At 43.5% G+C, this 26,434-nt stretch overlaps 2 protein-coding genes across 3 annotated transcripts in view; one reads left to right on the top strand and one right to left on the bottom strand.

Moving 5' to 3' along the window:
* The first annotated feature begins 218 nt into the window (after nt 1-218).
* Nucleotides 219-6,598, top strand: LOC120044985 (dual specificity protein phosphatase 4-like). Of its 2 annotated transcripts, XR_005476604.1 has the most exons (5): nt 219-702; nt 1,556-1,689; nt 2,310-2,529; nt 4,041-4,516; nt 4,648-6,598. XR_005476604.1 is itself a non-coding variant. In XM_038989776.1 (4 exons), the coding sequence occupies exons 1-4, from the start codon at nt 315-317 to the stop codon at nt 4,421-4,423; spliced, it is 1,125 nt and encodes a 374-aa protein (XP_038845704.1). In that variant the 5' UTR covers nt 219-314; the 3' UTR covers nt 4,424-6,598. The 2 variants fall into 2 exon arrangements, 1 of the variants encoding a protein (XP_038845704.1); XM_038989776.1 differs by having other exon boundaries at nt 4,041-6,598.
* A 6,258-nt stretch (nt 6,599-12,856) lies between these two features.
* Nucleotides 12,857-26,434, bottom strand: part of LOC120044982 (poly [ADP-ribose] polymerase tankyrase-1-like) — a 138,010-nt gene continuing 124,432 nt past the window's right edge. Inside the window, exons 18-27 of the mRNA XM_038989773.1 lie at nt 24,385-24,573; nt 22,870-23,122; nt 22,591-22,670; nt 18,069-18,189; nt 17,659-17,756; nt 17,436-17,510; nt 17,176-17,281; nt 16,837-17,023; nt 16,436-16,592; nt 12,857-15,926 (exon numbers count right to left, since the gene is read on the bottom strand). Coding sequence (XP_038845701.1) covers nt 15,840-15,926; nt 16,436-16,592; nt 16,837-17,023; nt 17,176-17,281; nt 17,436-17,510; nt 17,659-17,756; nt 18,069-18,189; nt 22,591-22,670; nt 22,870-23,122; nt 24,385-24,573 — 1,353 coding nt within the window. The 3' untranslated portion in view covers nt 12,857-15,839. The remainder of the gene's footprint in view (nt 15,927-16,435; nt 16,593-16,836; nt 17,024-17,175; nt 17,282-17,435; nt 17,511-17,658; nt 17,757-18,068; nt 18,190-22,590; nt 22,671-22,869; nt 23,123-24,384; nt 24,574-26,434) is intronic.

The following is a 26,434-nucleotide window of genomic DNA, read 5'->3' as shown; positions in this document are numbered from 1 at the left end:
CAAGAGAGTCAACATGTTCGAGCTTTGGCAGAGGCAACCTCATATTCTGTTGGCATTGATCGTTGGCTTTTTATGAATGAAAAGAGAGGAGAATTTTACTAGCGGTTGACGTCACCTCCAGCGTGACGCCACCACCCTTTTCATTGGGCTGGCGGCAGAGGCCCCATTCATAAAACGGAAAGAGGCGGACTGCTCGTGATAGTAATGCTCTCAGGAGAATAAGAGCACAACATTGCGCAGGAGCTGCTCAGCATTAACACACATCCAGCACTCTCTTCGTGTTCTTCAACAGGAAAAACAGAATTATCTTCATTATGGAGGAAAATATGGTTATTATGGATGAACTTTGCGAAATGGATTGCAACGTTTTGAAAAGGTTGTTGAAGGACGACAGTGCGAAATGCCTGGTGCTGGACTGCCGATCATTTTTGGCGTTTAGCGCTGGACACATCCGGAGCGCAGTGAATATTCGCTGTAACACCATTGTGAGAAGGCGAGCGAAGGGCTCCGTGAGTTTAGACCAGATTCTATCGAGTGATGAAGAGGTCAAAGCCCGGCTGAAATCAGGAATGTACTCCGCTGTGATCCTCTACGACGAGAGGACGCCCGACATAGACACTGTTAAAGACGATAGCACAATCACTCTGGTGCTAAATGCAGTGTACAGAGACACATTTGGAACTGAAATATTTCTACTAAAAGGTAAATGATCACAATGCACTTATTAACAGGTTATCAGAATAAAAACATGCCAAATGAGTTTTGTTTACAAGCATAAATAACACAAAAAGCATAAATAATCATTTAATAGCACATTTTTCATTATATCTGACAAATGTGTTATTACAATGTTATTATTTTATTATCAGAATTATTACAAGTATTTCTTAACCATTAATGGTACATCTAGTGCGGTTTTGTATTGCTGCACAATTCAACCGACAAATAGGCACTAGGCGCTAACAATGAGGTAATGCAGAGAGAGCCACGTCTGGGTGCACAAGGATGTGCTGCAGCGAGTGTCTTGTGTGAGCCCCAACAATTGGATAATCTTCAAGATTTCACATCAGCAAATGTATTCATTTAAAAAAGTTATTTTATTGGCTATTGTTGCCAATTGCTTATTATGAGATCAAAATTACACACACGCATTGAACATTGAAATATTAAGTGTTGCCAGATAATCACAAGACTATACCCTATTTCTCAATAAATTATTATACGTATATGAGGAAATGACATTTTTCTCTCGTAAATTCGACTAGGTTTTTCAATTGTCACATTTAATTTAGGTGAAAACCACTAAGCATGCCCAAATTATAAGCCTCTTTTAATTTTATGGAAATCAAATTATAATTGCTGTTCTATAATGTTTTATGTCAATATTCAAAGATATTATATTTGGTTTTTATAGAGAAAAATGACCTATGTGTATTACGCTAGGTAGGCTAATTTGTAAATGATATACGTCCATGGTGAGCTATTAGGCTGGTTTGACTTGAGTGTGGCCTGTGATTAATATATCCTAATGTCTAAGGTTCATCTTTTTTCACAGGGGGCTACGACAGATTTTTTACGGAGTATCCCGAGTTCTGTTTGAAGACCAAAACGTTATCCTCGTTCTCTACCCAGTCCAGTTTGGACTCGTGTTCTTCCTGTGGAACTCCACAGACGTCCCAACATGACCAGGTAAAGAAGGGGACCTGTTTATATTGGTGACCGAGTTGTGACCGAGTTTGACTGAATGTGTGGCATTGAGTGAAATACCAGGGGACTCGTAAATTCCAGTCATCTAGGTTTAGGCCTACTGTTGTTTTTTCGTCTAGATAAGAGCACCAGTTGTGACTCCTTTTTATCTCTCTCACTGGTGCAGGGGGTGGTAGGGTAGGCATGTGTGACCAACATTGCCCGGCCTTCCTTCACTATCTGTTTTAAGCAGGCGTTATCGATACTTTTCTGCTGTTTGAAGCGGGCCCATAGCAGCAATGCTATAACAGGGCCCAAATCAACAAACTGGCTGAAGATACAGTATATTAATTTCTTGAGTTGTCATTGGCCTATATTTTATGATCCAATTTCAGACCATATTGCTGCGACCTTAAAATTTAAATAATTAAAAGAAAGTGCATACCATACATTTTATTTATCAGAACCTTTTTTTTAATTGATTGCAGATTGTAATTAGGCCCTTTCTCCAGTCTTCTTAATTGTGTTACGTTGTGATGTTTGAAAAAGACATTCTGACTACATTTGCCTGTATTCTCTTTTGACTCTGTATTAATGCCAACTTTGTCTTCTATATGTTCCAGGCTGGTCCAGTGGAGATTCTTCCCTTCCTGTACCTTGGCAGTGCCTTCCACGCCTCCAAAAAGGACATGCTGGACGGCATGGGCATCTCAGCCTTACTCAACGTGTCCTCTAACTGTCCCAACCACTTCGAGGGGGTCTACCAGTACAAGTGCATTCCTGTGGAGGACAACCACAAAGAGGACATCAGCTCCTGGTTCATAGAAGCCATTGAGTTTATCGGTAAGTTACATTTTCTTAGAAGAAGAATGGGATCCGTTCCAAATTACACCCTGTAGTGCACTATAAAGGGAATAGGGTGCCATTTGGGACTTAGACTAATACATCATCATCATGATGAGCAGGAGGAGAATGACATGGTCTATGATGGTCCCTATAGCTGCAGCATAGCTCAGTAGAATGTTAATTTGATCATGTGATTAAAGGTCTTCTTTTTTCAGGGAAGAGAGTGTCACTTCAATTGATGGTTCTTCAAGAACAAACAGATGTTTCTTTTTATAATTCCTCTGAGTGTATGAGTAATGGGTGGCAGTATTTTTCTAACCACGGTGGCAAAATGTATTTAAGATAACATTTTCATTCCCGGCCAGGTACTAGCCTAAGTAAAAGGAGAAGATTTTAGAATAAATAATTGGTATTAAATAGACAATAAATAGTGTGCTCATGCAGAATCTCAGTGTGAGGTTTACCCATGCTCAGTGTGCTCAGTTGATATGGAGGGAGAGGAGAGCTGAATTATAGTCATTGTGGGACTACGATGGTTAGAGATTTCCATGGTTAGGGATTTCCATGGTTAGAGATTATCATGGTTAGGGATAATCATGGTTAGGGATTTCCATGGTTAGAGATTATCATGGTTAGAGATTATCATGGTTAGAGATTACCATGGTTAGGGATTTCCATGGTTAGGGATTTCCATGGTTAGAGATTATCATGGTTAGAGATTACCATGGTTAGGGATTACCATGAGGGAGGATAGGCTGGGCCTAGTGTCATATTCCACATGGAAGCCTGCTGCACTGGTGTGTGGAGACCCCCAGTATGTTTGGATGGGTGTGTGTGTGTGTGTTTGTAAGCGTCTATGGGCTTGAATGCATCAGAGTTAGCTGCTTAGGGACCAGAGTATGACTCATCCACTGTTCTTGGGTGCGGTGCTGCGTTAGTTGGAGTTACTTTAATAGCTGTGTATGTTCACACCAGAGAATACGACTGCACTATAGAACAGGATGTTACATTTCTGTGTTTTAATTAGTATTTATGACATTCTACTCACATAGAAATATTTGGGCATTAGGACACACATTTTGTTGTGTGGACACTACTCATAATGGCCTCCCTGTGATGAGGGCAATTCCCCTGTGGTTGCTATTTCTCATGGTGAGAAATGCTTATGTATGGAAAGGGCTGTAGGTGTGTTGGGTGCAGGATCAACATTTGCATGTCTTTGCTCTGGGGCGCATAGTTTTGCTGTTTGTGTTTTATAGGGCTACAGACTAATATATTGCTTATGAGACACTGAGGTGTAAGAGCCTGTCGTGTGCCTTTGTGGTCGTCTGTGTGGATGAGAACCATGAGGAAAAACAAATCAGTGAAGTTATACGTGTCTATCAAGAAAGCTTACAGACCATTACAACAGATGATCCTGAGCACTACGTATTACCTATCCTGGGCATATCTACAGTATACCCTGAGTCAATTCTGGACCCCCTATCTCTCTGTGTCTCTCTCTTTAGACTCTGTGAAAGACTCTAACAGACGTGTGCTGGTGCACTGCCAGGCGGGCATCTCTCGCTCTGCCACCATCTGCCTGGCATACCTGATGAAGAAGAAGCGTGTTCGGCTGGACGAAGCCTTTGAGTTCGTCAAGCAGCGCCGCAGTATCATCTCCCCCAATTTCAGCTTCATGGGTCAGCTGCTGCAGTTCGAGTCCCAGGTGCTGGCCACATCGTGCGCGGTGGAGGCTGCCAGCCCCTCGGCAGCCAGCCTGGGCCCCAAGTCTTCCTCCAGCCCTACGTCGCCCTTCATCTTTAGCTTTCCCGTCTCCGTGGTAGCGCATGGCCAGCCCAGCAGCCTGGCCTACCTGCAGAGTCCAATCACAACCTCACCCAGCTGCTGATGCCCCGCCCCCACAAAGACTCACTGCCCCATTCCTCTCACTATCCAGACCAGAGAGAGAGGTTATCTTCTCCTACCTGGTATAAACTGAAAGGTACATTGACAATGAAAAACTGAGGGCGCCTATCCTGCTGCCTGACACAAAAAACTGTATAGAATATGGCACTCACACGTACACCTTCATCACTATATGGTGACTAATAAATACATTCTTTCATAAAACAGGCTAAAGAACAGATGCAGTTCCTGTGTTTTACTGTGAAGGTGGACACAGGAAGGACGGGGCGGCAGAATTCTAAGTTGTTGTCCATCTTTTTCATTTCCTGTGGAGTTTTCCAAAGCCTCTCCGGTCCTGTTGAGAGGGCTGAATGGCCGTGAGCAGAGATGCAGAGAAAATGAAAGAGCAAAGAGGGGAGGGGGGGAGAAAGAGAGTGCTCAGTCATTTAGTGGCTTCCTGATGGAGCGCAGGAGGCTCTTCAGTTGTGACAGGTGCTTGCTAGCGTCCTGTCCGGCTTCCTGTCCCTGACATCCCCATCCTCTCTCCCACACGCCCCCTCCTCTTCTGGAGCAGGACTGCTGATGAATGACTGAATAAAAGAGTCACCCCTGCGGAGGAGGAGAGGCCGCTGAGATGGAGAGACTAGCTTTCTGAGACAGTGCCAAATGAACGTCTGAGCCCCTGCTACATAGCCCGGGCAACCCCTGGTGTTCCATGTAATAAGCTCGGTCGGAAGGACAGATATGCTTTTGAGGGGAAAGGGGGTCTAGTCATTTCTGTTTTTTGTTCAGTGCCTTGTTCAGAGAAGGTATAGGATGTTTTTCCCAGCGCTTTTGGATGTGCTCAAGTGCCCCAGCGCCTTTTCTTTCCAAACAGACTGTGGCAGATAAACTGGCAAATCTCTAAACAGCAACAACAAACCATTTCAAGTCAGCACTGCAATACAGACAATGTAATCCTATCCGTTCCTCTCCCCCAAGTAGAGCAATAATGCGTTTCTCTCTCTTCCCAGTTTCCACCAAAGTACTACATTGTGTTGTGTATTTATAATCATGTTTTTAGCTTCATATGTGTGTATTCGCTAATCGATAAAGACCGGATCTTTGAGAAGTGCTGTTTGCCTTACCAATAATGATTTTTTATAATTCACCAGATAAGAATGTTGTCATTTTTCATTCCTGTAGGGAGGCATATTGTTGTCTGTTACATAGGTACTATTTCTGTTCAGACCATGGATGCTGATTGGTCTAATGCTTGTTGGAGGAGGGAGTTAGTTGGGAACAGACCTATGGCTTGTTTCTTTGTCTTATCACTGTTACTCCACCAATGTCTAGTAGATCCAGAGTACTTTCTAAACTTGCCAAATGCACAATAACCAACAGGGACAATTTCCCGGCTACGCACAAACACCCCTAAAAAAACAGGCACACTGGAATGTCTGACATCACTGGGAAAAAATATATATGAGATGGTAAAAAACTGCTAGTGTGTGCTGCTACTGGACTGATTCATGTGAAATGGTTAGTTTTTCTTCTCATTTCATTCTCTGAGTGAAAATATTGCCTGGAAGTGCTGGCCCAGGCGACGATCAGAGCCAGGAGCAAAGGCTTTTGGGAAAACAGGATTTACGCCCCTCCTCTTTTTGAAGAATGTTGGCACATTTTATAGAGCACTTTTTAGTGATGCAATACCGTATTATAACTTTGAATTAATTTGCACATTATTATTACTATGATACCAGGTGGTAACTGATGACACCCATAATGTGCTTTTGTTCTTGAACGAGGGTATGTATGTAAATGATATGAAGATGAGAGGCGTTCTCTGGTCCACAATCATTGAACAATGCAATACTTTCTACCTGTGTCAAGTGAAATGCTGTTGTCTCATCATGGCAATATCATTCATCAGGTTGACTTTCTTTTTTTCCCTATGTTTTTGTTGAATTGTATATGCTTTATTTATTCCTAAAATTCCATTGTGAAATTCAAAAATGTTCTTAAAAAAAAGAAAATGTCTGTCTTACTTGCATGAAACATCATATATGTTATCTGGGAGGGACTACAGAAAGGATTCACACTCCTAGACACCCCAGCCTACACACAATACCCCATAATGTCAATGTGGAATTATGTTTTTTGAAAGTTTTACAAATTAATAAAAAATGAAAAGCTGAAATGTATTGAGTCAATAAGTGTTTAAACCCTTTTGTTATGGCAAGCCTAAATAAGTTCAGGAGTAAACATTTGCTTAACAAGTCACATAGTAGGTTGCATGGATCCACTCTGTGTACAATAATAGTTTAACATATTTTTTTTATGACTACCTCATCTCTGTACCCCGCACATACAACTATCTGTATGGTTCCTCAAACAAGCAGTGAATTTCAAAAACAAATTCAAACACAAAGACCAGGGAGGCTTTCCAATGCCTCGCAAAGAAGGGCACCTATTGGTAGATTGGTAAAACATTTTTAAAAATAAAGCAGACATTGAATATCCCTTTGAGCATGGTGTATCAATGCACCCAGTCACTACAAAGATACAGGCGTCCTTTCTAACTTAGTTGCCGGAGAGGAAGGAAACCATGGCCAATGGTGACTTTAAAACAGTTCCAGAGTTTAATGGCTATGATAGGAGAAAACTGAGGATGGATCAACAACATTGTAGTTACTCCACAATACTAACCGAAATAAGAGGGTAAAGAAGGAAGCCAACACAGAATAAAGACATTCCAAAACAGGCGTCCTGTTTGCAAATTAGGCACTAAAGTAAAACTGCAAAAAATGTGGCACAGAAATGTACTTTATTCCTGAATGCAAAGCGGTATGTTTGGGGCAAATCCAATACATCACTGAGTACCACTCTTGATATTTTCAAGTATGGTGGTGGCTGCATCATGTCATGGGTATGCTTGTCATTGACAAGGACTAGGGAGTTTTTTTTAGGATAAAAATAAACGGAATAGATCTAAGAACAGGAAAAATCCTGGTTCAGTCTACTTTCCAACAGACACTGGGAGACAAATTCACCTTCCAGCAAGACAATAACCTAAAATACAAGGCCAAATCTACACTGGAGTTGCTTACCAAGACAACATTGAATGTTACTGAGTGTTTTTACTTAAATCAGCTTGAAAATCTATGGCAAGACATGAAAATGGCTGTTTAGCAATGATCAACAACCAACTTGATAGAGCTTGAAGAATTTTTTAAATAATAATGTGCAAATACTGTACAATCCAGGTGTGCAAAGCTCTTGGGGCTCCCGAATGGCGCAGCAGTCTAAGGCACTGCAACTCAGTGCTAGAGGCGTCATTACAGACCCTGGTTCAATTCCAGGCTGTATCACAACCAGCCGTGATTGGGAGTCCCTTAGGGTGGCGCACAATTGGCCCAGCATCGTTGGGATAAGAATTTGTTCTTAAATGACTTGCCTAGTTAAATATAACCTTGGGTTTAAAAAATGTTGTTCATTCTAATCACAAGATCCTAAATGCAAGCACAGATAATGATGTCAAAATAATCAAAGGCCGACTTACTTCTAAGTCATTTCACAAAGATAAAAGGCTGGTGTTTAGATGTAGCCAGCTTTAGACTATGCAGCGATCTTTGCCGCAAAGCTTAATGGATTGTGATGGTCTGTTCATCACTGGTGTACAGTAGGTCCGGTCCTGTCTGCAATGACTCGAATAAGGCTCGAAGACCTGGGTTGCATATCACAACATAACTGTAGGGTTATAGCACCCCCTAGTGGGTGATCTTAATACTCCACGTCCTCATTAATCTCTCCATAGAAATCACATTGTAGGTGTTTGTTGGGTAAAATTATGACATCATGGGGATTATACCTGGAACCTAGCCATTTAGATGACAAAAAACACGCTATAACACATTGATTTCATTATTGTTTTCCATTCTGTCAGACTATAAGTATTAATCAAATCAAATCAACAAAAAAAAAATCGAATGCCACTTCAGACGTGAGCAAATCCACTCCCTATAAGTATTTAGGCCTATACACTATGCAGAATTTACACACATCATACAAGCTCTAGTGCAGGGCTGTTCATGTCGGTCCTGGAAGACCGAATAACTTCTGGTTTTCATCCTCTCCTTCCAATAAGGGACTAATGCCAGAGAGATGATGGCGTTTATTTTTTCGCTTACCAAACAAGAAGTTTTTGTATGGAGGTCAATGAGAAAGTGTCGAATTTGGTTAGCAAAAAATGCAATGTCTTATTTGCTACGTGTGGCTTATTTGATAATATAGAATTTTCGTAATGATTTGGTTGTTGTAAGTGTGACGATATAGGACACGTGACACCCCGGCAACTTTGAGAAAAAACACTTTACGAGGATTTTTATAGATTTCTTTTCTATTGTGCTATTGACTGTACGTTTGTTAATTCCATGTGTAACTCTGTTTTGTTGTTTGTGTCGCACTGCTTTGCTTTATCTTGGCCAGGTCGCAGTTGTAAATGAGAACTTGTACTGTGGAAACCGTTGTGGAAACCGTTGTGCCTGTTCATACGCGTATCTGCCCTCTCATTGGCTAAAATGGTTCCATCTGATCTTGCCTCCTACCAACTTCCTTCCATTTTTCAAGACATTTCTTTTCATTATTAGGGCGGCAACTAGAGCATTTGGGACCTGTTTCCCAAAATAATCCTAATGCTAAATGAATCGTTAGAACATCATACAAGGACCTAAGACCATGTTGACATTTCCGAGCCTTTTCCCCAAAACGACTTTATTAACGTTGCACTTGAAATCGCTCGTAATCTTACCATTATTAAGAACAGTTAAGTGCGTGGTTAGATCACCGTATGCCCACTCGCGTCACTTTAGACACATCAAATAACCGCTAAACATAGGATGAAGACGTTTATCTGTCTCTCTGACCACCGAAAACTTCATAGTTTAATATATAGTTCGCAATGTTTTTTATAAACTAGTGAATCAAGGATACATAAAAAAAAGAAAACCGAGATAACCGAATTATATAATAGTTAGATTTAGGCAAAAATATTAACATAACTTTCATTTATGTACAATCGATAGACCTACCTAGTTATATTAACCCGTTAGATCACTATATCTGAGCTGCTTCAATTTTCGTATCTATTAGGCCTATAGGCTATATTATCTAAAAGCTTAGGCATTTCACTGTAGCCTAACGAATAATCTAAAGGTCAACATATTAGGTCTATGGCAACGTCACTTAATTTCCCACTTCATGGTTAATTAGCCTATTTAAATGTTTTAATTGCAGAATATCTGTAGGCCTACTTGAAGCTCAATTCCTGCCTGCCTTTAGGCTACAATGATTTGTTGAGCAATTACGAAAACCATTGTCATCATATCCTATTTTTAGGTCACATTGATATTTTCTATAGCTAACGAAAAAACGAGCAACTTTGACATGATTTATTATTGCTCACAGTTTACAAACTGAAGAAATGCAGAATTAACATAATCAAACATTTCATTCAAAATAGCAGGAGAAAACAGTTAGCATACCTAATGGCAAACACTAATAAATAAAGATGACTTTGAATAGCCAGAAATCATTTAAGAGCTACAGCAAGCCCTAGTTTAAATGTAAGGAATAAGGCATGGGGTATATGGCCAACCAGTTTATAATAGCAATAAGGCACCTCGGGGGTTTGTGATATGTGGCCAATATACCATGGGTAAGGGCTGTATCCAGGCACTCCTCGTAATATATGGCCAATATACCACAACTAACCGCTGTTCTTTTGCGCAACGCGGAGTGCCTGGATACAGCCCTTAGCCATGGTAAATTGGCCACATATCACAAACCCCCGATTTGCCTTATTGCTATTATAAACTGGTTACCAACGTAATTAGAGCAGAAAAAAATAAATGTTTTGTCATACCCATGGTATACGTCCCCAGGGCCCGGTTTTTCCAAAAACATTTTAATGCTAAATTCATCGTCAGAACCTTCGTAGGAGCATATCGTTAAATCTCCGAACCTTTTCCCAAAACCATCGTTTTTAACATTGCACTTGAAAACGCTCTTAATTCAGAGTTTGTTTTGATATTTCAACCTGCTTGTCCTGATCGCGACTGGTGTGGATGGACAAAATCAACATGCGCGGGATGGCACACGCGTGCCCGGTGTAGTCAGCATGAGACGCCTGCCTCACCACTGGTACATCAGCCAAGCGCGACGTTAGATGGTTTTTGCCGTCCCACCGCCTTTTCTAAACATAGAAGAATCACATGGTTTTTCCATCTCTCTGCGACTGCCGATAACTTCAGAACAAAGTTGACTACAAATACAAAATTGCCAAGGTCTTTGCATTTGATACAACAAGCGACGTATACAATTTGTCTTCAAAAGAAAACCAAGATGACCGTATTAAAATATAAACAGTAGGCTATTCAGTGCATTTTTATTGGGTAAGCATTAGAATAAGCCCCCTCAATATTTGCAGCCGTAGGTGGTAATACACTACATATACCAAAGTATGTGGACACCCCTTCAAATTAGTGGATTCGGCTATTTCAGCCACACCTCTTGCTTACTTTTGTATAAAATCGAGCACACAACCATACAATCTCCATAGGAAACATTGGCAGTAGAATGGCCTTACTGAAGTGCTCGGTGACTTTCAATGTGGCACTGTCATAGAATGGCACCTTTCCAACAAGTCAGTTCATCAAATTTCTGCCCTGCTAGAGCTTCCTCGGTCAACTGTAAGTACTGTTATTGTGAATTGGCAACATCTAGGAGCAACAACGGCTTAGCCGCGAAGTGGTAGGCCACACAAGCTCACAGAACGAGACCGCCGAGTGCTGAAGGTCTACAGTTAGTTCGTAGCCTAAGCTTTATGGCCTAACGCCAGATAAAAATTCTGTCCTCGATTGCAACATTCACTACAGAGTTCCAAACTGCCTCTGGAAGCAACATCAGCACAATAACTGTCAGTCAGGAGCTTCATGAAATGGGTCTCCATGGCCGAGCAGTCGCACACAAGCCTAAAATCACCATGTGCAATGCCAAGTATCGGCTGGAGTGGTGTAAAGCTCGCCGCCATTGGACTCTGGAGCAGTGGAAATGCCTTCTCTGTGGAGTGATGAATCACTCTTCACTATCTGGCAGTCTGATGGACGAATCTGTGTTTGGCGGATGCTAGGAGAATGCTACCTGCCCCAATACATAGTGCCAACTATAAAGTTTGTTGGAGGAGGAATAATGGTCTGGGGCTGTTTTTTCATGGTTCGGGCTAGGCCCCTTAGTTTCAGTGAAGGGCAATCTTAACGCTACAGCATACAATGACATTCTAGACGATTCTGTGCTTCCAACTTTGGGAAGGCCCTTTCCTGCTTCAGCATGACAATGCCCCGTGCACAAAGCGACGTCCATACAGAAATGGTTTGTCGAGATCGGTGTGGAAGAACTTGACTGGCCTGCACAGAGCCCTGACCTCAACTCCATCAAACACCTTCTGGATGAATTGGAACGCTGACTGCAAGCCAGGCCTAATCGCCCAACATCAGTGCCCGACCTCACTAATGCTCGTGGCTGAATGGAAGAAAGTCCCTGCAGCAATGTTCCAACATCTAGTGGAAAGCCTTCCCATAAGAGTGGAGGCTGTTATAGCAACAAAGGGGGAACCAACTCCATATTAATGCCCATGATTTAGGAATGAGATGTACGACAAGCAGGTGTCCACATACATTTGGTCACGTAGTTTATCTCTCTAGGTCTAGGAGCTAATCCGTCATCAGTATTGTGACATAATTAGAATGTTAATATAAGATTTGAATGGATAGCTGATCCAAAAGCAGCACTCCCTTTCTATCCTATCCTATCAGTAGCTACACATGCTCCAACGATGCAATTAGTGACCGTTCTCCCTGATGCCAGCGCATGTTGTTTTGGGAAAATGCATGTTACATCTTCGGCCATTGTAGGAAAGGTCCGTCGTTAAACACTCGTAAGCCTAAATTCCATCGCTATCGGGAAACCGGGCCCTACTCTAATGCCATCCACATCATCTAGGGGAGAACACAATAGCTCTGTGTGACAAACAGGTGGAGAGATTGTTTGTTTTGATCGACTCATTTCTAATCGGCCCCCTGAATGAGAAGTTTGACTGACATCTTTTCCTGCTGGTGATCGCTGAAGTAATGGTCAACTCTGTCCTCACAGCTATTCATCTCCCCCACTTCACTGAAAATCAATTCCCCTCTACAGGAAAGCATAGCACAGCCAATACTGTTTCACAGTGTTGAGTACATTTTTCCTCTGGACATTTCCATGAATGTTCCGCACAGTATCAGTATGTAGTGTTGGGTTGAAAGAAAAATGAGCTGTAGTCAATACAAGGTCATGCTCCTTTTGAGGAACACTTACATTATGTACATTTAACTTCAACAAAAGCCATTCAGACAAAACAATCTTCAGTGAACTACTTTTATTGTGAGAAAAGTAGCAGGGAAGAGGCATTGGTCAGATGTGAACAGTTATGTACTTTATTAATACTTCTTTACAACACTGAGGAGTGTTACATTAGTCTCCAAATCAGCTGTGGTACATGATAGTCAGTGGGTCATTCCTTACTGGATCTTTTCAGCACCAGAAAAACAAAATAAAATGGTGAAAAAATAAGATAAGGACTGTAGTAGGAAGAGTAAGAGGCATCGAGGCTCTCTCCAGGTGTTGGTCTGAAGAGAAGAGTGGAGATTAAATGAAAATTCCACTCAAACTATCTTTTGGTATGGTTTCATTAGTCGCTTCATACTGGGACACATTCTGTATTTTGAAAATTCTATATCTTGAAAACTTGATTGCTGACGTGCAAAACTATCAACAGCAGACTAATGAAACACATACCAAAATATAGTTTTTGAGTGGTGTTTTCCTTTAAGACCAGGATTCAGTTCCAAATAGCCCCCTATTCCCTATATAGTGCATTACTTTTGACCAGGGCCAGTAGGGAACCCGTCAAAAGTAGTGCACTATATAGGGAATATGGTGCTATTTGGGACTTACACAGGTTGCAGTAAATGGATGTGTTAACATCCCGGTCAAAGCGCAGACAGTTCTGGAGCTGGTATCTGAAACAGCAGGGATGGCAGAGTACCACACCAGCAGATGCAGATAGAGCCCAGCTAGTGAGAGTGAGACGACACAGGGAGAAGACAGTGTCCTCCAATACAGACTACAGGATGTGGCATTCAAACCAGCCATTGCTTCAAACTGTTATTTCCCAGAGGATGATTGACAAAACCAGTAGGAAGTAAGAAAAGTTATTGTTTACTTCTCAAAGAGGACACAGAGCAGAGGGATGAATGTGGAAGTGACCAAGAAAGAGATCGGGAAAAACAGCTACAAAAATCCCTTTCATCCCCACCAAAAAACAAACAAATAATTTACAGTACTAATACAGCTCACTCTTCATCCGTTAACAACATGGTGAGCTTTACAAAGGCATCGTCTGCTACACACTGTACAATACTGGACATCTTTTTTCAACGTTATTTTCAATACATTTTCAAATGACTTAAAAATCATTCCCGTTTAAAAGTGCAAATCCATTAAAAGATGAGTTTGACTGGATGGGAAATGGTAATGAAAAGTCAGATGTTCAGTGTTTTCTTGTGCAAAGTAATGTTCTAACAATAATAGTAACATCTTATAGCTTGCTTTACTTTCTCACATAACTCAATTTCTGTCCCAATCTGAAACCTTTGAGAATTTCCCATCACTTCCAGTAACAGAGAGGAAACCCCTAATGGTCCCAGAGAGGGAACCCCTAATGGTCCCAGAGCGGGAACCCCTAATGGTCCCAGAGCGGGAACCCCTAATGGTCCCAGAGCGGGAACCCCTAATGGTCCCAGAGAGGAAACCCCTAATGGTCCCAGAGAGGAAACCCCTAATGGTCCCAGAGAGGGAACCCCTAATGGTCCCAGAGAGGGAACCCCTAATGGTCCCAGAGAGGGAACCCCTAATGGTCCCAGAGAGGGAACCCCTAATGGTCCCAAAGAGGGAACCCCTAATGGTCCCAGAGGAAACCCTTAATGGTCCCAGAGAGGGAACCCTTAATGGTCCCAGAGAGGAAATCCTTAATGGTCCCAGAGAGGAAATCCTTAATGGTCCCAGAGAGGAAACCCTTAATGGTCCCAGAGAGGAAACCCTTAATGGTCCCAGAGAGGGAACCCCTAATGGTCCCCCCTAATGGTCCCAGAGAGGGAACCCCTAATGGTCCCAGAGGGGGAACCCCTAATGGGAACCCCTAATGGTCCCAGAGAGGGAACCCTTAATGGTCCCAGAGAGGGAACCCCTAATGGGAACCCCTAATGGTCCCAGAGAGGAAACCCTTAATGGTCCCAGAGAGGGAAGCCCTAATGGGAACCCCTAATGGTCCCAGAGAGGGAACCCTTAATGGTCCCAGAGAGGGAACCCTTAATGGTCCCAGAGAGGGATATCTTATATCATCTCAACTTTAAAAAAACAAAGAGGTCAAAAACCTCCAGGTCTGGTCCCCATTGTGACATGGTCCCATTATACATAATCTTTTAAAACAAAGTCAAAACAATAAAGTAAAACAATCATGGAAATATCACAATAAAATAATACAGAGCTAATAGGATAAATGAAGTGTAAGGTTTGATGAGCTAAAAAAATATATATTTGTGTGCTGGAAAGGGAGAGGTTATTGGTTGTTTTCAGTCACGCATGATCTGGTTCTGGGGTCTGTGTACCGCAGCTTCCCCTGCCAGGCTTGATGAAGAAACAGGGCTGGGAGTGAGGCTGGTATACTGCATACTAGTACATCCACCCTGATCTCTACCTACATATCCATCTGAGTGATAGGTACAGTAGAGGAGTCTCAGCCATGCTTCACTGGGGAAGCTATCCCTCAGGTGAAGGCAGACTGGCAAGAGTCCTTATCTCTGAGCCTTACCGCTAACCAATGAGCTCTGAGTCCCTTATTTCTAACCTTAACCACTAACCAATGAGCTTTGAGTCCCCATCTCTAACCTAACCTGAACTTTATCCGCTTGGTTCTCTCTATTTGGCCGTAACCAGTGTCAACCATGAGCGAGAGACCCGGGAGCAGACAGGCGACAACATTAGACAATTCCCAGTGAAGGCAACATTTTCAATTAAACACTAAAGAAGGACGAGGGAAAAAATAAAAAATAAACATTTGGGGAAATAAATGGTGGTGGTTGTGAGGAACTGGTCATTTATAGTGAGTGAAATAGAACAGAAACTAGTGGAGGACAGACATCCTTCCAGGGGTTAGAGTTCATTTAAGGGGCGGAGGTTCATCCTGGCTCAGCCCAGAATGTGTGAAGTAGTGTTTTGGGTAACAGTCTCTGTGATTCGTTCTTTCCCAGCAAAGGTGGGTGTGTGTTAGTCTGGTTGAGTCTGGACTAGGTCTTCTGTTCTGCTCCGGCTGTGGGGGAGGGTGTGCTCTCTGGTTTCAGGATCTGATACGTGATGAGGTACTCTGGGTATGCCTGAGGAATACAGTGGGATAGGACAGACAAGTCATTGTCATGGGTCTGTTTGTGGTGTGTGTGTGCGTCTGCAGGCTTCCCATCCGAAACAGCTTGGAACAGTTTGTGCATATATTATGACGACATTTTGAGACGTTTTGCTCTTTGGCAAGGGTTTTTCCAGCTTTTCGTGCACACAACATTTTTTCTTGAGGCAGGCCGATGTCTACTCCCCTTCGTCAGTAATTTGTCAACAGTATGGATTCTTCAATGAAGTATTTGTCATTCAACGAGAGACTAATCAATTTCACCCACATTTTGTCACTTGAGAAATACTGCACCATCTTAGTGAGATGTAAAACTGCGTGAATTAGATCTACTCGACAAAAACAACAATTAATGACAGACTTCTTGAGTTATTTTAGATATATTCTGACTATTCTATTCTACAGCGTCTCAATATGGACAAACAGTTGTATTGCTGGCTAAGCGCCAGCTGAACCGAAGCATGCTGAGGCCTTTAGACTGACCTGTTCTCCTCTGTAGATGACATACTCTGCGTACGCCAGTCCGTTGACGCTGGGCCGGCCGATTACTGAGTGGTGTCCAGGGGGGGCGTGGGCCATCTTCATGGCACTGAACTGGAGGAAGGACTTGCCCAGGGTCACTCTGCAGAACAACATCTGCCTGCAACACACAACAACCCAACACACACACACCTGTAATAAACAACCTAGTAACACACATCAGAATACTACACGTAACTTGAATTCATTCATAACACACACATCAGAACACCACATACAACGGCATGCAATACACAACGTCACCACACAGATTAGAACACCAGCATACACACAACAGCCTCTGCCTGCAATACACAGACTAGACATCACACATATTATTTATGAACGTCTGGAGTGAGTCTGACCTGTGGCAGATGTAGCAGGAACGGTCTTTGTGAGTGGGGCAGCCTGTGCCCCCTCCTATCCCGTACACGTACTGGTTACTCTTGGAGGAGTTCTCTGCAAAATAGATGCCCGCTCCGAACATGCCTCCGATGTAGGCATGCCGTTCGTCAAAGCCCTTATGGATGATAGCGTTGATGAATGGAGAACCTGACAGAAGAGAGGAAGAGAAGGGGAAGAAAGAGAAGAGGAAAATCGATGTCAAAATCAACTCTCATTCAGCGTAGATGTTATAACAGAGAACCCACTGTGTTTCTTCACCAGAATTGACAGGTAAGACTGCAGAGGTACTGGTATCTTACCGTGGAAGAGCATGCGTTCGTTGTGATGGTTGTGGTTTTCATCAGCGATCTCTTTCTGTCTGTGTGAGTACCTCTCCCTCAACTTCTTATTCACCACCTTCTGGATCTACAGACAGACAGACCACACACAGTCAGACTCATACACAGCTACAGAGACAACAGAATGACCTACATACTAAAATCTTTCACAGAGCGGTGTTTATTGAGGACAGAAAAGGGATTTTTGGAGGTTGTCTCCTCTCCAGGTGCCTATGACTCACCTTTAGAATGTTGTACCTGCTGAAGACCCCACCTGCGTTGCCCCCGTCCCGGTGCTCTCGGATCGTACTTTGCAACTGTAAGCAGATACACACAGCTAGGGTCAGAAAGGGGAGAGTACTGCACAGGGCACCTACATCAGTCTGATGACAAAGATCTACTGGCCCCATCAGTGGATCAACATTGTTTCCATTGTAGAAACAGATAATGATGTAGAGTACATACTTCCTCTTCTACAGACTGGAACTCCTTATCGTCCGTGGCCAGGTCTATGAGCACCGTACCCTGACTGGCACAGTGGAACGTCAGGTACGAATTAGCACCTGGAGCAGAGGGACGAGAACACAATAACAACAAATGAGAAACCACGGTAACAGCGCTAACAGGCAATGTTCTATAAGTAGGAGGTTGTGCTGAGAGACATCCGGTATGCGTTAGCAGCAGTGTCATCTGTTGTTTCATAAGTGGTTAAACAGTCCTCCTGAAAAACATTCAAATCTCTTCAATAAGCCAGTGTGGTCAATAAGGCAGTTTTATAAGAAAATGCTTAAATATTAAATCAATAAGGAATAAGATGAATGGAATATGGATGTGATCCAGCATGCAGAATCTTGGCTGAACTCTGGCTCTCTGACCTTGCTGTCCTCCCAGGAGTCTCTCCACGCCTTTGACGAGTTTGTGGCGGTGACCGTAGGCGTTGATCCCAATCTCCTTCAGCTCCTCGTGGCCCATATCAGCCAGGACATCCAGCGAAATCTACATGGAAACAGAGCACATTCAGCCAACCAGAGCAGGGGCAGAGGACAGCCTGCTCTAAACACAGCCAATCAGATTGGTGGAGTCGTCGGACTGTCCAAACACATCCAATCATAATATCATAAGAACCAAGGGACACTAACAGTGCAGAGAACAGCAAGTCACCGTCTACTGCTAATGTGACATTTGGAATGACAAATCAGAACACTTAAAATTCCATTAAAATGTCTATTTTGGATTTATTTTTCAATTGAATTTCTCTCATCTCTTATTAAATTGTAGTTGCTGGTAAGGTTGCACATTTTGGGGAATATTCTGGGGTGGAAACTTTCCGAGGGAATTAACGGGAATATATGGGAATTAACAGGAATATATTGGAATTAATGGAAATATATGCAAATTAATATGAATACCATTTAAATGTCGATGTTTCTTGCATTGGATATATTTACCATATCATATGGAGACAGAAACATAGACAAACACGTAGACATAATTGCAAATGACTAAATCCTTCCAATAGAAATGTAAAAAACAACTTAGTTACAAATTGAACTCTAATTAAATGAGTTGACTCTTCACATGGGATGTTTCACTGAACAACAAAAGAAAGGGAATATTGAATGATCCATCGCATCTCCCAAAAACGTTTCCAACATACATCTGTAAAATGATGGTCTAGAAACTAACGCTTTGGTTGTCTTCCTCTCAGGCTTCCATGTCTTCTCCCTGGACCTCCTCAATGTCCACCTTTTGAACATCAGACTCTAAGGCCTCATCTTCACTGTCACTTTCCAACTTTGTTGAGGATGGCTCATTGTCAGACTCAAAAAGCCTCAAATTTGCTCGGATGGCCACCAATTTTTCAACCCTTGTATTGGTCAGCCTGTTGCGTGCTTTGGTGTGTGTGTTCCCAAACAAGGACCAGTTGCGCTCTGGCGCGCCTGATGGTGGTGGGATTTGGAGGATGATGGAGGCAACATGGGAAAGAGCCTCAGATCCACAAAGTCCCTTCCACCAGGTGGCTGATGAGATATGTTGGCACGACTGCCATATTGCATCTCCATCCCAAAGCCCTTGCTTGGAAGTGTACGTCGCCAGACTGCCAAGAACCTTGCCCTCATCCAGGCCAAGGTGGTGAGACACGGTAGTGATGACATCATAGGCCTTGTTGATCTCTGCACCAGACAGGATGCTCTTGCCAGCATACTTGGGGTTCAACATGTACGCTGCGGCGTGTATGGGCTTCAGGCAGAAGTCTTCACGCTTTTTGATGTATTTCAGAACTGCAGTTTCCTCTGCTTGGAGCAACAGTGAAGTGGGCAGGGCAGTACTGATTTGATCTCTGACATCTGCAAGCAGAGTCTGAACATCAGACAGGATGGCATTGTCGCCCTCAATCCGTGCAATGGCTACTGCTATAGGTTTCATGAGTTTCAGGCTGCTTACCACTCTCTCCCAAAATACATCATCCAGGAGGATCCTCTTGATGGGGCTGTCCATATCGGCAGACTGTGATATGGCCATTTCTTGGAGAGACCCCTTCCCCTCCAGTCGACTGTCAAACATGATGACAACACCACCCCAACAGGTGTTGCTGGGCAGCTTCAATGTGGTGCTCTTATTCTTCTCACTTTGCTTGGTGAGGTATATTGCTGCTATAACTTGATGACCCTTCACATACCTAACCATTTCCTTGGCTCTCTTGTAGAGTGTATCCATTGTTTTCAGTGCCATGATGTCCTTGAGGAGCAGATTCAATGCATGAGCAGCACAGCCAATGGGTATGATGTGAGGGTAGGACCCCTCCACTTTAGAACAAGCAGCCTTCATGTTCGCAGCATTGTCTGTCACCAGTGCAAATACCTTCTGTGTTCCAAGGTCATTGATGACTGCCTTCAGCTCATCTGCAATGTAGAGACCGGTGTGTCTGTTGTCCCTTGTGTCTGTGCTCTTGTAGAATACTGGTTGAGGGGTGGAGATGTAGTTAATTATTCCTTGCCCACAAACATTCGACCACCCATCAGAGCTGATTGCAATACAGTCTGCTTTCTCTATGATTTGCTTGACCTTTACTTGAAATCTTCATCCAGCAAATTCGTAGATAATGCATGTCTGGTTGGAGGGGTGTATGCTGGGCGAAGAACATTCAGAAATCTCTTCCAATACACATTGCCTGTGAGCATCAGAGGTGAACCAGTTGCATACACAGCTCGAGCAAGACATTCATCAGCATTTCTCTGACTACGTTCCTCCATTGAGTCAAAAAAAACTTGATTCCAGGAGGACCATGAGCTGTTGCTATTGATAAGGTGTCTGATTCATCATTTTCACCTAGAATAGAAGTAGAGGGACTTTTGCCAGGTTGCTTGTTGTGAGCGCTCAGGGAACTTTATGCACTTGGCCAGATGATTCTGCATCTTTGTTGCATTCTACACATATGATTTGGCACAGTATTTGCAAATGTACAAAGCTTTTCCTTCTCCATTAGCTGCAGTGAAATGTCTCCATACATCAGATAGTGCCCGTGGCATTTTCCTGTAATAATTAGAAAACATTTGTAAAAAAAACAACAAATATAATTCCATGTACAGATAAATAGTTAAGCAGTTAGATTAAACAACTCCTTTGTGTAAGAAGCATGTTTTAAAATGAAACATTTATGGAAACAGGTGAATTAACACTCCTCAGTTAGCAGGCTCAAGCAAGCTAAAACCCACATGGTAGCAGAAACTAACTAGCAGAAATTGTTAACAAGTTAGAAATGATTACTATTTACTAGTTAACAAAAAATAATCTATGTCATATAAAATATATTCACCCCACCCATTATTGCAATCAAAACTTACCAGAAAGCATGTAGTCCTTGGTTCAGACAGTGTAGTAGTGTGGGCTCAATAGCATCTCATTAGTGCGCAAGACCTTGAGAATCAGCTGTACATGTGATGGAAAAGTGCACTGCACATGTGATGGAGGAATGCACTGTGCATGCAGAGGGTTGCAATTCCATTAAATTGGGGATAGTTTAACCAAAATATGCCACAAGACCTAGAATTGCCTTGTGTATCCCACAAAAAAGGTTCACTGTTATAAGCTAACTTTTTTGATGAATTTAAGCAAAATTCCCCAAATTCCCGGCCTTAACGTCCCATGGAAAATTTTCGGAAATTTCCCGGAAAGTTTCCGACCCTTGTCGCTGGGGCCCTTCTTCTAACACTTTTTGCAGCCTACCATGACCCATTGTACCAAGATATGAGTCAGGTTCAGAGCTCTCCCTCTCTCTCTCTCTGTCACCCTCAGTCATCCGGCCAGTGCAGTGAGTTGTTTAAAATCTCTCCACCCACTGAGGGGATAAACTTAGCATGTGGAGGAGAAGAAGATGGGGAGAAGAGAGGGATTTAAATGGGTGACTCACTACTAAACTGCATGTTCACTGATCAACAACACTGGAGAATCCTTTTTCACAGCAGCATACATCATCATCATTCAGCCCACACACAAACACAAACCTTCAGATATGGACAAATAAACAAACGCTCACACAATCGCATATAGAGTATAACGTTGAGACTGTATGTAGAGGCCGTGGTGTGAGTGTGGGGTGTGTTAGTGACTGTGTGTGGAGGACCCTTGATTTTTTTTATTCACTGAGCAAATATCCCCTGAATTATCTATCTCTCACAATCCCAAAGAGCCTCATCCATGGCTATCTCAAAGAGCCTCAAACTATTGAGCCGGTCTAAACAATCAGGAAAAGAAACCTGTCAGATTTTTTCCGCTCTCCAGACCTCCTCCCTCTGCTCCCTGCTGTAGGGATTCATCTGCTCATCTATGTGAAAATGACAGCCCTCTCCGTCCCAGCATCCCTACCGTGTCCCCAGGCTGATTTCACCTGGCATGGAACGCCACACACTCTCAACACCACACGCCGCTCTGCGTGGAACCCAACATTCCCCCTAAAACCAATCAGCAGTGGGATGAAGAGGTCAGCCTAAACTATCCTGCTGGAGACAAGGAGATACAGGGCACTTGGAACTGCTGCAGATACATGCAGAGAGGGGAGGGAGGGAGGGAGGGAGGGAAAAGAAGAGCAGGTGATAGAGAGACGAGTGGGGGCAGTCAACTCTACAGGATGAGGGTAATTTCAGTGTCTGGCCATGCATCATGGTAAAGTCTGAGATGATCTGTTTCTATGGATTAGGCAGGCAGTCAATACTACTGACTGACTGTGGAAAGCTCCAGTGAAAAGACCAGCTGCAGACAGAGAAGCATGGAAGACAGATTGATTGAGAGTTGAGCTTTTTAGGTTTGTGGCGTGAGTGACAAGAGGTGTATGATTGGGCAACAGTAAACATGAAAGTGATTGGCTCGTACAGGGACCACAAGGATACGTGCATTTACCTGTTCCCTCTGGAAGATGTCGCGCAGGTGCTCCAACCCCAAGCTCTTCAGGAACTGGCTGATGTTCATGTCTACAACGGCTGTTGAATGAAACACAAAACAGACAAGACTGATTAAATACGTCAGACAAATCAGGCTAACCGTTTCTCATATGTATAAAAGTATGATGCGAAGTCATTTTAATCATTGTTGATGTCAAAGAAAAATGTCCATCCTTGGCTTGTCAAAGTTGTATAATATTATAATATACTGTATATAAAAGTCGGAGGGTTTACGTACTCTCTCTGTCCTTCCTGTCGGAGCCGGTGGCTCCATCTGCAGGCCCAGTGGCTCCAGCCACAGTGAGCTCGCTGAGGGGCCCGGCCAGGTTGTCTATGCTGCTGGCTGCAGACAAGCAGGAGGGCGTGGAGGCTGGAGAGATGACCGCTGTACTGACCACTGAGGCGCTGACCACCGTGGCCTGAGGCTTGAAGCAGCTGGGCAGGGCGTCCGGAGGCATGGCATCTATCAGCAGCGCTCTGATGTCATCAGCCTGAGACAGAGGAGACAAGAAACAGACACAATGTAATGAGGATTCTATAGTAAAGATATTCATTGATTTATACAGTAAACCATATACAGTGCATTCGGAAAGTTCAGACCCTTTCACTCTTTCCACATTTTGTTACGTTACAGCCTTATTCCAAAATGGATTAAATACATTTTTTCCCTCATTCTACACACAATACCCCATAATGACAAAGCGAAAAGAGGTTAAAAAAAAACAAAAAAACTTCTTTACATAAGTATTCAGACCCTTTGCTATGAGACTCGAAATTGAGCTCAGGTGCATCCTGTTTCCATTGATCCTCCTTGAGATGTTTCTACAACTTGATTGGAGTCCACTTGTGGTAAATTCAATTGATTGGACATGATTTGTAAAGGCACACACCTGTCTATATAAGGTCCCACAGTTGACAGTGCATGTCAGAGAAAAAAACCAAGCCATGAGGTCGAAGGAATTGTCCGTAGAGCTCAGAGATAGGATTGTGTCGAGGCACAGATCTGGGGAAGGGTACCAAAAAATGTCTGCAGCATTGAAGGTCCCCAAGAACTCAGTGGCCTCCATCATTCTTAAATGGAAGAAGTTTGGAACCACCAAGACTCTTCCTAGAGCTGGCGGCCAGAGCTTCAGAGTTATTCTGTGGAGATGTATTGAGTAAAGGGTCTGAATACGTATGTTTTTGCATTGTCATTATGGGTTACTGTGTGTAGATTGATGAATGTTTTTTTTCATACATTTTAGAATAAGGCTGTAATGTAATAAAAAGTGAAGGGGTTTGAATATTTTCCGAGAGCACTGTAGCTCATTAATCAGAAGGAAGGTCGTAATCGCCGAAGTTTCTGATAATCAGAACATGATTAAAATCAGTGAGGACCTCATAACAAGCTACGGTTGTGTATTACAGTATTACATGGCAGAGTGAGGTCACTCCCTGAGGTAATTACAAATGTGTGTGTGTGTGTGCATCCGTGTGTGTGTGTGTATATCTGTGTGTGTGTGTATATCCGTGTGTGTGTGTATATCCGTGTGTGTGTGTATATCCGTGTGTGTGTGTATATCCGTGTGTGTGTATATCCGTGTGTGTGTGTATATCCGTGTGTGTGTGTATATCCGTGTGTGTGTGTATATCTGTGTGTGTGTGCATCCGTGTGTGTGTGTATATCTGTGTGTGTGTGTATATCCGTGTGTGTGTGTATATCCGTGTGTGTGTGTATATCCGTGTGTGTGTGTATATCCGTGTGTGTGTATACCGTAGCCAGGTCCAGTGGCGTCTGTCCCTCCTGGTTCTTCATGCTAGGGTCAGCTCCGTGGGCCAGTAGCAGAGCACACAGCTGGGTCCGGCCTTTCTGAGCCGCCTCGTGGAGCGGGGTGAAGGCCCACTTATCTGTAGCGTTCACACACGTGTTGTACTTGATCAGGAGAGCAGCTATATCCACATGCTGAGGGAGAAACAGGAACGTGTTAGGCTAAATCTGAATGTATGAATGAAAAATGTGTCATTCAATGAACTAAAGAGTGAATCAGTTAAATCCATGACTCATCATTTTATCATAGAATCATAGAATTTACACATCCCTCCATATCAACCCTCCATATCATCCCTCCATATCAACCATCATTCTGACAACTATAGTGCATTTTGTTTCTACAGAAAGCATCAATGTGTTTTAAGATCGCAGCAATGTAGTGATATGCTGTGCTCTGACTCACTCTCAGGAGTCACAACTCACTGAGCTAGTCGGCTGGACGTGGCCCACTCAGCCGGCTGGACGTGGCCCACTCAGCCGGCTGGCCAGACTGGCCTCTGTGCTCCGCACTCCTCCAGCACACTATGTTGTAACGAGCCGAGCCAATGACATTCATCACCACTCACAGTGACCCTATGGAACACAGGCGGTCAAAGCAGCACATTGGCCGATACTTGGGCTGAAGCAGCAGCAAGAGGAGGAGGAGCAGGTCGCAGGAACCATGCCAAGGGGCAGCAGGGTGGGCGCTGGACTGAACCCAGGACTGTTATGTAAGCAGCAGCCTGCTCTGAGATTCCTGTTTGGGACTAATCATGTCCCCAGGGGCCACACACTACTGCTGGACTAAACAATGGCATAAACAAAACAAACAACGGCCATTCCTGCTGCTAATTAGCTTAACAAATGGCCCAGTTTCCCATTTGTGTTGTCTCAATGGTCAGAACTGTCACTGAGATTGTGTTTCATTTATGTTGGGAGAGGGTTTGGTTGGGTTGGGAGAGGGTTTGGTTGGGTTGGGAGAGGGTTTGGTTGGGTTGGGAGAGGGTTTGGTTGGGTTGGGAGATAGTTTGGTTGGGTTGGGAGAGAGTTTGGTTGGGTTGGGAGAGAGTTTGGTTGGGTTGGGAGAGAGTTTGGTTGGGTTGGGAGAGAGTTTGGTTGGGTTGGGAGAGAGTTTGGTTGGGTTGGGTTGGGAGAGGGTTTGGTTGGGTTGGGAGAGAGTTTGGTTGGGTTGGGTTGGGAGAGAGTTTGGTTGGGTTGGGTTGGGAGAGAGTTTGGTTGGGTTGGGTTGGGTTGGGTTGGGAGAGGGTTTGGTTGGGTTGGGAGAGGGTTTGGTTGGGTTGGGAGATAGTTTGGTTGGGTTGGGAGATAGTTTGGTTGGGTTGGGAGATAGTTTGGTTGGGTTGGGAGAGAGTCTGGTTGGGTTGGGAGAGAGTTTGGTTGGGTTGGGAGAGAGTTTGGTTGGGTTGGGAGAGAGTTTGGTTGGGTTGGGTTGGGAGAGGGTTTGGTTGGGTTGGGAGAGGGTTTGGTAGGGTTGGGAGAGGGTTTGGTTGGGTTGGGAGAGAGTTTGGTTGGGTTGGGAGAGAGTTTGGTTGGGTTGGGAGAGAGTTTGGTTGGGTTGGGAGAGAGTTTGGTTGGGTTGGGAGAGAGTTTGGTTGGGTTGGGTTGGGAGAGGGTTTGGTTGGGTTGGGAGAGGGTTTGGTTGGGTTGGGAGAGAGTTTGGTTGGGTTGGGAGAGAGTTTGGTTGGGTTGGGAGAGAGTTTGGTTAGGTTGGGAGAGAGTTTGGTTAGGTTGGGAGAGAGTTTGGTTGGGTTGGGAGAGAGTTTGGTTGTGGCTTGAACAGTTACTTGGCCTATTTGATTTACTGTAGACTAGATAGTGTTTACTGTCAGTGATGCTGTGCTCTGTCTCTCTCAACTCCTCTGTGACCACTCAGTATCATCTCCATATCAGCCAGTGTTTCCACTAAGTCTCCCTCACTAGGCGGCGCCAGGGTTCCCTACTAATGAATTATGAAATGTAGTGTTATATGAAAACTTTATGAGCTCCTTCAGCC

The sequence above is a fragment of the Salvelinus namaycush genome, chromosome 3 (genome assembly GCF_016432855.1).
Source record: "Salvelinus namaycush isolate Seneca chromosome 3, SaNama_1.0, whole genome shotgun sequence".
NCBI classification, from domain to species: domain Eukaryota; kingdom Metazoa; phylum Chordata; class Actinopteri; order Salmoniformes; family Salmonidae; genus Salvelinus; species Salvelinus namaycush.
Note: the sequence above shows the minus strand (reverse complement) of the source record. Positions and strands in the feature narration are given on the sequence as shown.

What these genes read in the sequence shown, in the direction of transcription:
- LOC120044985 (XM_038989776.1), top strand. Translation starts at nt 315, where the DNA reads ATGGAGGAAAATATGGTTATTATGGATGAACTTTGCGAAATGGATTGC. An exon ending in TGAAATATTTCTACTAAAAG is followed by an intron (nt 703 to 1,555) that starts GTAAATGATCAC and finishes CTTTTTTCACAG; the next exon opens with GGGGCTACGACAGATTTTTT. An exon ending in AGAAGCCATTGAGTTTATCG is followed by an intron (nt 2,530 to 4,040) that starts GTAAGTTACATT and finishes CTCTCTCTTTAG; the next exon opens with ACTCTGTGAAAGACTCTAAC.